This window comes from Dendrobium catenatum, unplaced genomic scaffold (genome assembly GCF_001605985.2).
Source record: "Dendrobium catenatum unplaced genomic scaffold, ASM160598v2 fragScaff_scaffold_1685, whole genome shotgun sequence".
Classification (NCBI taxonomy): domain Eukaryota; kingdom Viridiplantae; phylum Streptophyta; class Magnoliopsida; order Asparagales; family Orchidaceae; genus Dendrobium; species Dendrobium catenatum.
The window spans coordinates 87,161-102,391 of NW_021320147.1; the positions used below are offsets into that span (position 1 = coordinate 87,161).

Genomic DNA, 15,231 nt, shown 5'->3' on the forward strand with positions numbered 1-15,231 from the left:
TGGCCATATAAATAGGCCTCAAAATGACAAAGAAAGTAAAATACTAAAATGCCTCTTGGGCTACAATAGCTACCAAATACACATAAGGGCAAAAACGGAAAAACATAAAATAAAAATAAATTACTACATAAAATGATGAAAATACAGATCATGATCGTGGCCGTCGATCTCCGGCATCTCCTGGAGGTACATGTGTCGAAATCGCTGCTGATGTCCCCATCACCTTTGTTCTTGCTTCACATATCCGCGCCTCTCCCCATACCTTCCACCTCACTCGTCCCTCTGAAAAGGTTCTTGATAGGGTCTTCTCCCTTCTCCCTCTAAGATCTCCACATCATTTTCATCTCTACAATTTTTTAGAGTTTTTATTTCTTCCTACCGGCACACTTGCCTCTGATGCCGCCATTTGATTCTGAACATCCCATATCTTCTTCACCATCTCTTGAAGGTCCAAAAATTTGTCTTCTATGGAAGAAATTCTATCTCTCCCATCGCTTTGTTTTTGCTCTGTCCCCCTCAAGGCGTTCTTCTAAAGCATCAACCTTCTTGGTCGCCATTGATACCTGGATCTTTGTTTGACTCACAAATCTGAATTTCAATCCCAAAAACAGCAAAAACAGCAGTTCGATGGAAAAAAACTGCTGCAGGAATCAGCCCAAACAGTCCCAAATCCAGTCCCAGACACCGCTATGATACCAATTTGATAGGAAACACTTGTAGATCTCAAGAGAAACGCATCAAGATTGTAATTTCAGCAAGTTCCCTCCACAATTCTTCCACCAAATCAAGGAAAACTAGCAAAACAACATAATAATTGGATGAAGACAGAAGAAAAGTACCAAGGTATAATTGATCCTCAATTAGAGAGGAGGATCTATCTCTCCCAACTCTCTAGACGCCGCTAGAGCCCAAGAATACCAAAGCACCAAATAATTTAACAAACACAAGATGACCCTAACCCTAATTCCCTCCTACTTAAAGCAAACAAAACAACAAAGTAAATTTTTAAACAACCCATGCAAACCTAAATTCTGCCCTATCCGCACTCTCCTTTTTCTCCAAATTCAAATAGTGGCCCGCCCCCCCGGGCTGGCTGTAGCATAGACCCCCCCCCCCAAAGGGGGCTGACTGTAGCATAGGCGGAGTGTATCAGGGCCGGCCCTTTACCTAGGGTTGGCTGGGCCGGTTCAACATGGACCAGTCTAACAAAGAGGTTTACGTATAATAGTGATGTGGGATATTTCCATGGAAATGAAGTTGAATGATGGCCTCATTTAGGTTCACAAAATGAATGTTTGAATTATCATTGACAATGCGCTTGTTTGGGCTCTTAAGATATATTCTCTTCTCATCAAATTTTTTAGTGAAGTGTTTTCAGTGATGTAGTACCACTTTGACTTACCTACTCTTCAAAAGCTTAAACTCAAGTGGGCAATTGAAGCTTTATAATTAGCACACAAACTATAATGCTAATGAGATTTGAATGTGACCTCATTTGGAAAGCCAATAAGCATATGATCTTCAATGCATTGCTCTATAACCACTGAGATAGTTCCACACGTGGAAAATAGATTTTAATGGATTGAGCTGATGTATTGTAAGACAAAAGATTCCCCCAGTAAGTCAAGTAGATAGAATTTATGATGATGGATTAGGAAGGAAAAAAGATGGTTCAAAAATAGCATGGCTAGAAGTTGTGATGGATATTATTAATATTTCTTGTGGCATTCAATGTGAATGAATAGAGGAGAAATCATAACTTGTCAGTCAGATTAGGTTTTATGATTAGCCATTCTTACAAGGGAGAGATGTTTTTCTAGGTTGATATTTGAGGGATATTGTTAATTTCGCTTGTAGCACTCGATTTTAATGAATAGAGGAGGAGAAATCATAAAAGGTTGATCATATTAGGTTTTGTGATTAGCCATTCTTAGCAGGGAGAGACGGCTTTTTTTTTTTTAAGTTGATTTTTGATGGAATATATTTTTTAGTTTCTCGAGTACAGCGATGCCAAAAAAACATTGGAAAACAAGTCCATTTATCATAAAAAACAGATTTTGAGATTTCACATCTAACATTCATGTTGACTGTTAAAAGTATGGAATATTCTACAAAACCTTAAGTGGATGCTGTGCTATCATCTGCGGCATGCTTTACCTTTTGACATGCCGTATTGGCCTAGATCTGTTCATCAACATAATCTGGAATTATGGTACATTTTTATCCACATTTTCCTTTTTTTATTTTTTTTCTTAGAATCCGGCCTTGTACAAGTGCATTTTGATTAGTTTAATCTTTTTATAAGTGAGAGCATGGCTTGATGTTAAGTCAATCTTCTGTGAAAAGTTTGCCAATGCTAATTTGTGGAACTTATTTTTTGGCTTGCCATATTCATATAAATCGATTATAGTAGTGGATATTCTTCATATTCAACAATAATTGTGATTTCATAATCAACTCCTAGGATTGCATCACTTACTCTTGGTTGCAAAGTAAAATGCAGGGTTTACACGTCAGCTATGTTGCACTGATACGGATATGACACGATACGGATACGGGACACGTCAATTCTTAAAAATACAGGATACGGGTACGGCGCGGACATGGCATCATAATTTATAGATCATACATAAAAATTAAGAAAGCAATCAAAGCATAATATTTGAAATTACAAAAAAAATGACACAACATCATTTGTAGCCTTGGAGCTTATAATATCAAAATATAAGCATTAAATGTCTAGTGCAACAACAAAAGCATAAATATAAATTGTCTAGCACATAAAGTTTCAACTATTCAATAGAAGGAATGAAATGATTAGCTTCTTCAGTGGTTTGTCTTTGAATTTATATATCATCTTCAATAAATATCATAGCTTTTAATTCAGGCTCATCAAGTGAAAGATTAGTAATTTATAATATTCTCATATCATCAAGAGACTCAAATCTATCTCGGAAATGAGAGAACTTTGCTCGCAGCCGCGGAAGTAAATACGACGCATCTTCTTTTTTTTTTCGGATTTCTTTTTGTTTTTCAACGGACACGTATATCGGATAAGCGTGTCTTTTTGAAAATAAATACTATTTTAATTGGATACGTCTTTGGCGTATCCGACACGTATCGGTGGAGTATCGGAGGCGTATCTGTGTATCGGTGTATCGGATACAGCCTGCCTTCATAAATAGGTGTATCGGTGCAACATAGCACGTCAGTTGTCTTGGGTTTAGATTGACCCTTTTTTATTTCTCAGTTCCACAGAACAATCTGTCCTGAGAAGTTAAGTGGCTGCCAGTCACTTGAGCTTCCCTTTGATTATAAGAGTAATGCAACATTTTTAAAGGAAATCTACACAAATAGCTGCCACGTCAGCATTCATACTAGAGCTTACATCACACCTTGTATTTTTGTAGTTTAGATCAACGTATATCTCTTGAAATAAAATTCCTTTTTATGCAAATCTAACTTGCCCTAAAGCAAATTAGATTACTTCTATGGAATATAAATAGTTCTTTTTCACAAATAAAAACTGACAAGTATACATAGATGCTGCGTCAGCAGCCAAATAGGAGAGTTGTATCACTAATTTAAATTTTGCTTTCTTTGTGGACTAAAGTATTAATCTGATTATAATCTTACAAAACTTTCTCTTTACTTCTTGCCTAGATGGTTACTGTGAGTGGTTGTAAGATTTCATAACAATTGTACGCTTCTTTGTGTGGACAGCTTGAACCCCTTCATGAAGAAACTTTCATACCCCCTCTTTCAAGTCATTAATTTATATCCATGAATAATTCAAACTCTTTCTCTAACATAAACTTACAGAAGGATTAATCAATCACTACAAATTATATTGTCTCAGTAATTTTATTAAGCATACCATTACTACCATTAAGAGAGTGCCATTTTCAACTATCTCCTTCATGCATTCAATTCTCTCGCATACACATCAGTATAGTTTCTTTTGCTGAAAGTAGTCTAATTCCTTTCTTCTTGGGTTGTTTATATCCATACGTTTGTAAAACTTTGATGTTATTTGTAAAAGTGGTTAAAGTAGCTACAAATTCAAGTTTTAGTATTGTTTTGAAAAATGGGATAGCCTTTCTTTATGAAATCAATCATTTTTTTATAGGCTGACATGTGGATGGATGGAGCGAGCGAATCAGCAACTGACCAAAGCGTACCGGAATTTGTCGGTCGCATTGGAAGGTAAGGCTCTTGCCCCTGAATACCATTAGATCATTATCATCATCTTTATAGAAATTATTCACAAATAAAAAATTTAGGGCTGGATTTTGAATTATGAGCTCATTTGGCTTTATAAAGATAGTTTGAGGGTGTTTAGAATGCTTGTAAACAGAATGCAGAAAATTAGACATAAGCTCAAGGATCTTTTTTTCCGAGCTCCAAAATTTTAATTTGCATTATTTGATTTGATTCATGTTAGCCAATAGCGATGGCCTTATTTGATTCTCTTGCAATCCCTTCCACATCTGTTATTCTTTCCTTTCTAGTTCTTCTTTTATTCTCTTGAACATTCTTAAGCCATCTCATCTTTATTTATGTTGCCTAACATTTATTGTACTTACTATTTGATGTGTGCGTCTCACTTATATTTTTGAAGGGTTGGTTAGGAGTCAAAATCATGCCAAATGACAGAGCAGCATCTTCTGCAGATCCAGTCGCTAAGAAATTACAGGTGAAACTAAATGCTGTGAAGAAGAAATCTGCAATAAATTATGAAAAAGAAAACCCTGCCGAAGGAAATGGATTCGGTGATAGTGAGGATGATGATGAACCAGAGAGTAGAATCAAAGCTTTATCTAAAAAAAGATCACATCCTGTAGCTCCACCACAACAATATACCAAGAAAAATAGATGATAAGGGTTCATTTGGAACGGTTTTCTTACTACTACTTAAAAAATTAAAATTTTTGTACTAAAAAGCTGCTTTAAGAAATGGTAAGAAAGCCACCCAAACGAAACCTAATTCATTTTATGTGGTGCTTATTATTTTTTTATACTAGTGAAAATGTTAAAACCAATAATCTGCTCATTTACTTCCTGCATCATATGTGGCGCTTTATTACTTAAAAGTTCCAGCGAACCGTTATGTGCTCTTCTTTCTTTTCCTTCTTGCTGGAGCTTTGTCAATGTGTAAGCTAGCATATCATCAAAATAGATTACACCCATACGAGCCACATGCTCATGAAATACTTTAGGTGATAATCATTTTGTAAGTGGGTATGCAATCATAAAGTTTATACTAATATGTTCAATAGAAATTTGAGAACTCTGAACTCTTTCTTTCATAACAAGAATTTTATGTCAATGTGTGGTTCAATTTTGACGAACTCTTATTATTCTTGGAATATAACTCAGCTGCTTTATTATCATAATTTATCTTCAAATGATCTCTCAATGCCATCAACAATATGTAGCCATGTGATAAAATTTCACAATCATATTCCTTGATTTGAAGTATCATAATAAGCTATAAACTTTGCTTCTATTATTGAAGAAGCTATAAGTGATTGCTTGACACTTTTCCAAGAAATAGCTCCTCTAGCCAACATAAAAATATAGCCTGAAGTGAATCTCCTGCTATCGAGGCAACCAACAAAATCAGAGTCGAAATACCCCATGATCTCTAAATGATCAGATCTTTGATATGTGAACATAAAATCTCTTGGCCTTTTTAGATACCTCATAACCCATTTCACTTCTTTCCAATGATCTCTTCTTGGGTTGCTTAAATATCTACCAAGCATTCTAATAATGTACGCAATATTCGGATGCGTACAAACTTGAGCATACATAAGACTCCTAGGAATCCTTCTTATGTTAATAAGCTCATTCAAACCAATTCCTAGGTGAACCCTAGGTCAAAACCCAAAATTATTTGAAAGAAATCTCTTAGTCTCATGTAATAAGCCTATATCACTGCTTACTAAAAGAATATCATCGACATATAACACCAGGAGAATAAATTTACTACCACTGATCTTATGATAAATGCATTAAGCAATAGTATTTTTCTTAAACCAAATGAAGAAATCACTTGATCAAATTTTATATACCATTGATAGGAAGCTTGCTTTAAACTATAGATGAATTTTTTTAATTTTCACACTAGAAATTTTGAATCAGAAGATTGAAATTTTTCTGATTGTATCATATATATAATTTCCTTAATATTTAAATTAAGGAATGCAATCTTTACATCCATCTGGTGTAGCTCTAAATCATAATGAGTTATAAATGCCATAATGATTCTAAAAGAGTCTTTTGAAGAAGCTGGAGAGAAAATCTCTTTATAATCAATGCCTTCCTTTTGAGTGAAATATTTAGCAACTAGATGTGCTTTATATCTTTTAATATTGCCTATTATATCCCTTTTGGTTTTCAAAATCCATTTACAACCAATCGGTTTTGCTCCTTCAAGCAATTTAGAAAGATCCCAAATATCATTGTCTTTCAGTGATTTCATCTCATCTTCCATGACTTCTATTCATTTTTTAGAATTAAAACATTATTTGACCTGACTGAATGAGATTGGATCATCTTCCAATCCCATATCAAACTCATGCTCTTGGAGATATATAATATAATCATGTAAAATTGTTGTTCTCCTTTCTCTTGTGGATCTCCTTAATAGAACTTCAGTTTGAGGTTATTATCCTTCTATATGAATGAGATATAATTCAAGATTATTTTGATTATCAGGATTTACAATCTGAATAATATCAGACATAGTTACCTGATCATTTTTAATTATAATAGTAGGAATAATAACATATTCCTCCTCAAAATCAAAATCTTTAAATTTATCACTCCCAATATATTCAACATCCTTAATAAATTTAGCATTGCCCGTCTCAAAAAAGGATTTATTTGAGAAATCATAAAATTTAAAACCTCTTGACCTTTTAGAGTATCCAACAAAATAATAGCTAACAGTTCTTGAGTCCAAATTTCTTTCAATAGGCTTATAAGGCCTAGCCTCAGCTGGACATCCCTAGACATAAAAATGCCTAATATTAGGTTTCTTTCCAATCCATAACTCATATGGGGTTTAGTTACAGCTTTGCTTTGAACTCTATTAAGAATATAAACTGTAGTCTTTAAGGCTTCTCCCCAAAGTGAATCTGGTAAAGAAGAATGATTAATCATACTTCTAACCATATCCTTTAAGGTTTTATTTTGTCTCTCAGCTACACCATTTCGATCTGGAGTCCCTGACATAGTATATTGAGGAACGATGCCACTTTCTATTAAATATCTTGCAAAAAGGCCTGAACATTGTTCACCTATTCTATCAAATCTACCATAGTATTCACCACCACAGTCATAGTTGACAGCTTTAATCTTCTTATTAAGTTGATTTTCAACTTCTGCTTTGAAGATTTTAAATACATCCAGAGATTTTGATTTTTTATATATTAAGTATAATTACCCACAATAAGAATAATCATCTATAAAAATAATAAAATATTATTGACTAATCCAAGAAGCTATAGGGAATAGGCCACAAATATCAGTATGTATTAATTTCAAGATATTTAAACTCCTTTTGGCGCCAAATTTCTTAATATTTATTTATTTTTCCTTAATATCTTTTAATATAAATTTTTAAATCAGTATAATTAAGGGAATCAAGAATTCCATCTGACATAAGCCTTTTAAGTTTTTGTTTAGAAATATCTCATAAACGCTTATGTTATAACATAAAGGAATTCTAATAAGTTAATTTTCTCTTTATATCAAAATTATTTATATGCAAAGTTTTATTTATCTATGAGGCAAAAATATGTAATTTATATAGATTATCAATCAAAGAATCTGTACCAATGATTTTTGAACACTAAAAGAGACTAAATTTTCCATTTTTAAATGAACAAGCATAACCAGATTTATCGAAACATGAAATATAAATCATATTTCGTCTAAATGATGGTACATAAAAAATCTCACACAAATCCAAAGTACAATCAGATTCTAAGTATAATATATATAAGCTACAACTTTAATAGAGGATTTATTGTCATTTCCCACATAGACGAATCTTTCAGCATCAGTTGGCACTCTGCTTTTTAAATAACCCTACATAGTCACACTTAGGAGAGTAGTTGCACCTGTATCTATGCACCAGGTATGATTTTGTACTAAGGCCAAATTAACTTTAAAACAAATAAAATTAAGAAGTTTACCCTTTTTGACGAGTTAATTCGCATATTTTGGACAATCCTTCTTCACATGACCAGATTTCTTATAAAAGAAATAAATAATAACCAGATCTTGCTTATGTTACACTGTAGGTTATGAAGTCCCTTTATCTGCACCTCCTTTAACTTTATAATTCCTTTTTCTTTTGATAGCAAAATCATGAGAGGAAGAAGCTAAGTGAGCACTTTCTATCTTTTCCTATTTCACTCTTTTATTCCTCTTGCACACATTGAGTAATAAACTCATTAAGAGTTCATTTTTCCTTTTGAGTATTATAACTTACTTTAAAATAACTGAATTGTGCAGGAAGAGAGATTAAGACTAGATGCACAAGAATATCATAAGATAATTCTAACTTTTAGTCTTGTAATAAGATTAAACATTTTTATAATATACTCCCTTATGTTCCCTTTTCCTTTATACTGCTTTGAAACAAGTTTAATAAGAATAGTACTTGTTTTGACCTTTTTAGAACCTGCAAAGTGGTCTATTATTTAGCTTAGGAATTTCTTAGCAATTTCCTCCTCAAGCATTGCACCCCTGATGGTATCTGGAATCGAGTGCTTCATGATCATATGACTCATGTGGTTTGATCGCTCCCACTTTTTAAAATTTACATTTTATTCAAAAGTGCTTTCCGCATTAAGGGCGAGAAGGCAATCAGTTTGAATCGTATAGTCTAGATCCAAACACCAAAGAAAAATAATAATATGCTCTTTCCATTTCTTAAAATTAGAGCCATTAAGTACTGAAATATTATTCGAATTGACAGATATAGAAGAAACATTAATTGAAAAAGAACAAAAATAAATAAGCTCATAATTAGTAACAACATATGATGGGCCCTTTATAAGATACATAAAATAACATTATAATTTAGTTTTTGGAAAGAAATTATAATTTGTAAATGGTACTCTTAAATTTATAGTTAATAAATATTGATAAAAATTCTGTCAATAACAATTCATTCTTTGGACCGACTTACTATATGGATAAATAATTTCAAAATTATCATATATTTATAACTATATCTTTAGAGTCCAGCCAAAAAATAATCTTCCTTTGGGCTCATTATTTTTCACATAAATTAGAAAAAATTCTTTAGCATTATTCAATTAACTTTAAATTAAATAAATTGATATAATAGAGATCTCTTTTTTTTTTGAAGAAAGCAGGACTGTTATATTAAAAAAAATATGAAAGCAAATTACAAGACACTAATATCCGACTCCTCCTCTAACAGTTTAATAAAGGAAAGAGGGATATTTTTCCAATTATCTTCATCCAAAAAAAAAAAAGATTTAAAATAAGCATAATTGCTACAAAGACCAGCTAGCTTATTTCTCTCCCTACCAACACAAGAAAAGATAACATGATTGATATTTTTAATAAAATAGAGATCAATAGCACTTTTGTTACTTGCATCCATTTCTTTCTTGATGAGATTGATAACATTCTTGTTATCCTCTTCAATAATCAAGCCTTTATATTCCAACATCCAATCTTTGAATATGTTCTTTAAATAAGTGATGGCTTGAAGTTCTAATGCACCTGAATCCCAATGAATGAGATTACAAACGAAAGCCAAAAGTAGCCTGCCATGATGATCTCTAAATACTCCTCCCATACCCGCCTTATAGGAATTGTGAAGAGCTGCGTCTATGTTGACCTTGATCCAATCAGGTGGAGGAGGGAGCCAAGAATTGAACAACCTAGTAGGTTGATTAACATCCTTGAAGCCTAAATTTGAACATAAATGGTTTCTGAAAGTAGTTTTATAGCTAACAGCCTCAGAAGCTGTAAACAACGGAGTAGGAGCCTTCTTCTCGTGAACAAACTGATTTCTTGCTCTCCATGATAGATAAATCGTATTACAAAATATATTTATCATCCATAAGCATTGTTTATCAAGCGACCTATAACAATTTTCCACAGAAGCAAAGGCAGGGAAACAAAATCCCATATGGTTCATAATATCAAATACCTCATATAGTTTCCTGTAACCACGAACAATGTGGTCTAGATCTTCTACCTCCTCACAACCTCTAGGACATTTATCAAATCCTAGTAATCTTCTATAGCAAAGAAATTTGTTTGTTGGGATAGTGTTATTGAAGATTCTCCACCAGAATAATTTAACTTTAGGATTTAGTTTGGCTTTGCTGAACCAAACCAGAGAATTACCAATAGAAATTCCATTTTCCATAGCTTCAGAAGCCAAGCCAGTTATCATTTTGCCAAATAACTTGTGAATAAGCTCTGTTCTGTCTTCTTCAAAATCAAAATTAATCTCCATATCAGAAATGAGAAGTACCAGTTCTTCCCCAAAGACTTTCTTCAGCTCCGATATGTTCCAAGTCTCATTGGGTATGAATTTATCAACTGTGGAATCTTGTTCAATAAGAGGATTTATAAATGTAGGCCATTTCATCAAACATTTATCCAAAATCCAAGTGTCATGTAAAACACTAATGGACTTGCCGTTGCTAATACTCTTTCTGATAATTGGATTCAAAAATTTCCCACCATTGCAAATCAACTTCCAAGAGCTAGAACCTCTGTTTCTAGCTGATACCACATCCGGAATAGGACCATATTTAGGATAGAGAATTCTGTGCATGAAAGACTCTTTCTCTTGAATATAACTCCAAGCTAGTTTGGCCCTAAGAGGACCTACCTTTTGCTGCAGGAGTTGATACCAAGCCCTCCCAGACTCCTTGGTTTGCACATCAATTCCCAGCTAGCATAATGAAGACTTGTTTTACCGTCACTTTTTTTCCAATTAAAATTCCTGCACATTTTGTCAATTTCATGCAGCACCTTCTTAGGAATTAAGGAAAGTGTAGAATGGTAAGTAGGATAAGAAAGTTAAACAGATTTTACTAATGTAATTCTACCAGCTAAGGAGATAAGCTTCACACCCCAAACATTCAACATGCTGAAAGTTTTATCAATAATGAATTGAAAATCTGATTTATTCAATCTTCTCAAGGCTACTTTAATTCCCAAGTAAGAGAAATCTTGAACTTCTTTGAACTGCATGATCTTACAAATTTTCCTTCTTCTTCTAGTCTTCACTGATTTCCCGAAAAGGATCCTAGATTTTTGAAAATTTATCCTCTGTCCCATCCATCCACTATAATTCGTGAGGATACCTTTAACTTCTTTTACAGATTTAAGGTTGGCTTCAGAAAAAATCAAAATATCATCGGTATACAATAGATGGGAAACCTTTGGGCTATTAGAAGAAATACCAATTCCAGTCATACTACCCTTATGTAAAAAGGCATTAGAAAGTAATTGAGCACACATAACAAACATAAATGGAGAAAGAGGGCACCCTTGACGAAAACCACAATGAGCATCTATCAATTTAGAATAGGAACCATTAATCTAAAGAGAAAATTTTGGAGCAGTAACACATTCCACAATAAGATTGGCATATGTAATAGGGAATTTAAAGTATTCCAAGAAACTGCTCAAAGTAGGCCAACCCATGGAATCATAAGCTTGTTCCATGTCAATTTTGAAAGAAACTAACCCCTTGGAAGCTTTGGAATGCCTAATTTTGTGAAAAATTTCTTGAGCTACAAGTACATGGTTAGAAATAAATCTTCCTTTCATGAAAGCAGCTTGCTCCTCCGTAATAAGTTTAGGAATTACTAACAAGAGTCTATTAAGGAGAATCTTAGCCACAATCTTATAAATCAAATTACAAAGACTAATCATTCTATAATTGGATGGAGTTAAAGGATTTTTGATTTTGGGAATCAAGACTATGTTAGTCTACTTCCAATTCTCATTCATCTTACCATGTTTTAAGAAATGTTCTATAGCATTCCATAAATCCTTCTTAATGATATGCCAATAATTCTTAAAGAAGGAGTAAGATGTTGAGTCTAGTAATTAGGTTGTTAAGCCTAAGTGAATGTCCCAAGGCTACCAAGAGGGGGGTGAATTGGTAGTTTAAAAAATTTAAGTCCCCTTTTAAAATTATGTTGAACCGAAATAAAAATGTTTCTTTTAAATTTTTATAGAAAATATTTTTCAACCACAGAGTTTTTAAAACTGAAAATTAAAATGCGGAAACGTAAAAACAATAAAGTAAATGACACCAGATTTATAGTGGTTCGGTCTAAAACCAGATCTACATCCACTCCCCAGAGGCATCCTCTGAGTATTGCACTAATACCAATAGTGACTCTCCTTTTGCACCCACAGCAAGGAGGAGAAGCCTTTACAACACACTCTTTTCACCACTCCCCGATGCGGCAGAGAACCGTCATCCTTTTACACAATCCCCAGTATTGGTAGAGGCGTCCGTCCTTTCACACAATCCACAGTGTTGGCAGAGAACCGTCGTCCTTTCACACAATCCATAGTGTTGGCAGAGAACCGTCATCCTTTCACACAATCCTAGTGTGGGCAGAGAACCCTTCGGCTGTTCACACTCTCCAAGTGTAGGCAGAGAACCCTTCGGCTATTCACACTCTCCAAGTGTAGGCAGCGAACCCTTCGTCTGTTCACACTCTCCAAGTGTCGGCAGAGAACCGGATCTCCTTGACAGATCTTCTCACAAGAATCTAGAAGGAAGAAGGAAAAGAGTTAAGTAATCCCAATTCACAAGTAGAGACTCTTACCTTTGAAATCCAAGTGAAGCCTTCTCGCTCCAATGGTAGGAATCCTCCCTTGAATGCTCTCTTCCACTCTCTCCTTGACTATTCTCTCAAGAGGCACAAAGATCAAATGACAAAAAGATTGGGTGGCAGTCTAATTTGGACTATTTATACAAAAGACAAGAAAAACCGCCCAAAAACTATAAGTTTTCAATTCTGTACGCAGTGGATCGTCCTGTACGATCGTGGATCGTCCTGGACGATTTTACTTAAACGATTTGAAACGACCCTATTTGTATATGTGTACGAAATGTCTTCGTACAGCTGATCGTCCCGTATGAACTAGGTTCGTCCGGTACGAACGGTTATTACAAGGTCGGTTCTAGAAACTGCTGAAAACTGTTCTAAGTCGGTTAATCGTTTGGAAGAAAATTTGTTCGTCTAGACGAAATTTTTACAGAGGACCGATCATCCTGGACGATTCTTAATTTTGTTTGGATGAAAATTTTCCAGAGGACCAATCGCCATATACGATAATTTTATTTCGTCTGGACGAAAATTTGCCAGAGACCAGATCGTCCTGGGCGATATTTAATTTCGTCTGGATGAAAATTTTCCAGAGGACCAATCGCCACAAACGATAATTTATTTTCGTCTGGACGAAAATTTTCCAGAGGACCAATCGTCCTGGACAATAATTACTTTCGTCCTGGACGAATAGGACTTAGAAAAATTTTTTCGAGCAAGTTCCTATTCGTTTCATGTGCTCAATAGGAGATAACTGTCTGATCGTCCAGTACGAACTGATATCGTCCCGTACGATCATTATAAATTTTATATGATCTCCTTATGTGTGTGTGTATATTTTTATTCACTCAAATTACAATCACTCCCTTTCAATTTAATTTCAAAGAAAAGTACAAGCTTCAAATTTTACAAAGTATCTCATGCTGAATTTAATTTGAAGTCTTCGTAGTCTGGAGTTCATGTTTCCTGAAATGTTAGTACACACAAGAGCAAATACAATTCTTCTAAAATTGTCAGGAGATAACTACACATTATAACAATAATGTTTGGAATCATCAAAACTACATAAGTTGCAGAAATGTAAAGCATGCAAATAGCAACTATCTTAACATAAGAAATACCATCATGTCCCGATGCAATATTGCTTCCAAGTTCCTTAATGACATTATCCAATTCTTCAAAAGAGAATTCCTTGCTCAGCATTAAATTATCATCTTCCAATAAAGTTTTCACTTGGCTCGACCAGCCATTTAAAATGCAGTTTTTGAATTCCCATTTATTGCAGAAATACTGGTAGAGAATGTGTTCTATCTTCTTTTGATCTTCAATAATCATACCTTGCTCATTTTTTAACTTGTGAATGTAGTTTGTATTTCTCCTTGCACTTGCATAAGCTTGGAAAAAATTGGAATTAGAATCTCCTTCCACCAACCATTTGATCTTAGATCTTTGTTTCCACCATGTATTGATTCTAGCCAAAACCGAATTGAGTTCGTCAATTTTAGTCTTTAATTTCCATTGTTCTTCTAAACTGAGACTTCCGGATTCAGCTTCCTTTTCCTATAATCTTAGGATATCATTTTTTATGTCTTCTTTGGAAATGTTTAAATATTTAAACTTAGCTTTACTCCAATAATAAAGGTCCCTTAAGGACCTTTTCAATTTCTGGTTTAGTGCTTGAGCTGGATCGCCAAGAGCCTTCTTCTTCCATGATTCTCTGACAATTGCTGTAGAGGCAGAAATAGAGGTCCAACCTCTTCAAATTTGATAGCTTTCTTCCTTGGTGGATTGAAATCCAATAATTCATCAAAATCGAACAATGATCCGATGCCAACCTAGCCAAGTGTCTCACCAAAAGCCTGTGAGAAGGATTGAAAGTTGCTGAGTTGATAAGGCACCTATCCAGCTTTTCAAGAAATTTTTCAGGCCCTTTTTTATTGTTGCTCCAAGTAAACTTTGGCCCAACACAAGCTACTTCATGTAAGTCATTATGTGATATGAAAGCCTTCATCTCCATTAGCCCCAAACTACAAACAAATTTCGTTCCACCTTTTTTTCCTTCTTTATTCAATAAAAAATTAAAGTCCCCCCTATTATCACAGGGTATTCTTTGACCATATGCATCTCAAGCCTTTCCCATAAGTACCTTCTTTTATAGACATCTTTGTTGCCGTAAACTGTAGCAATTCTTCAAGTTCCTTTATTGATCACTTTAAGATCTCCAACAATCAATTGTGAAGAAGCCTCCAACAAATTGAAAGAAGCCAAGCTATGATTCCACAACACCATAATGCCCCCTGAGAGCCCATCAGAGGGATAAAGAAAATAATCCCAACCTTCTCCTACCATTTGATTGATGAGTTTC

At 34.2% G+C, this 15,231-nt stretch overlaps 1 protein-coding gene across 1 annotated transcript; it reads right to left on the minus strand.

Annotated features, from left to right (window-relative positions):
- Positions 1 to 479: 479 nt before the first annotated feature.
- Positions 480 to 10,843, minus strand: LOC110106420. Its single transcript, XM_020836325.1, has 3 exons — positions 9,643 to 10,843; positions 4,655 to 4,724; positions 480 to 588 (listed from the first exon to the last, which is right to left on the minus strand). The coding sequence occupies exons 1-3, from the start codon at positions 10,841 to 10,843 to the stop codon at positions 480 to 482; spliced, it is 1,380 nt and encodes a 459-aa protein (XP_020691984.1).
- Positions 10,844 to 15,231: the final 4,388 nt, after the last annotated feature.

Excerpts from the sequence above, each read along its gene's own strand:
- LOC110106420 (XM_020836325.1), bottom strand. The coding sequence starts at position 10,843 with ATGCACAGAATTCTCTATCCTAAATATGGTCCTATTCCGGATGTGGTA. Across the intron at positions 4,725-9,642 it reads CAAGAAAGAAATGGATGCAA|ATTTCTTCTTCACAGCATTT; the intron begins GTAACAAAAGTG and ends AATTTATTGCAG. Across the intron at positions 589-4,654 it reads TCTGCAGAAGATGCTGCTCT|ATTTGTGAGTCAAACAAAGA; the intron begins GTCATTTGGCAT and ends ATTGAAATTCAG.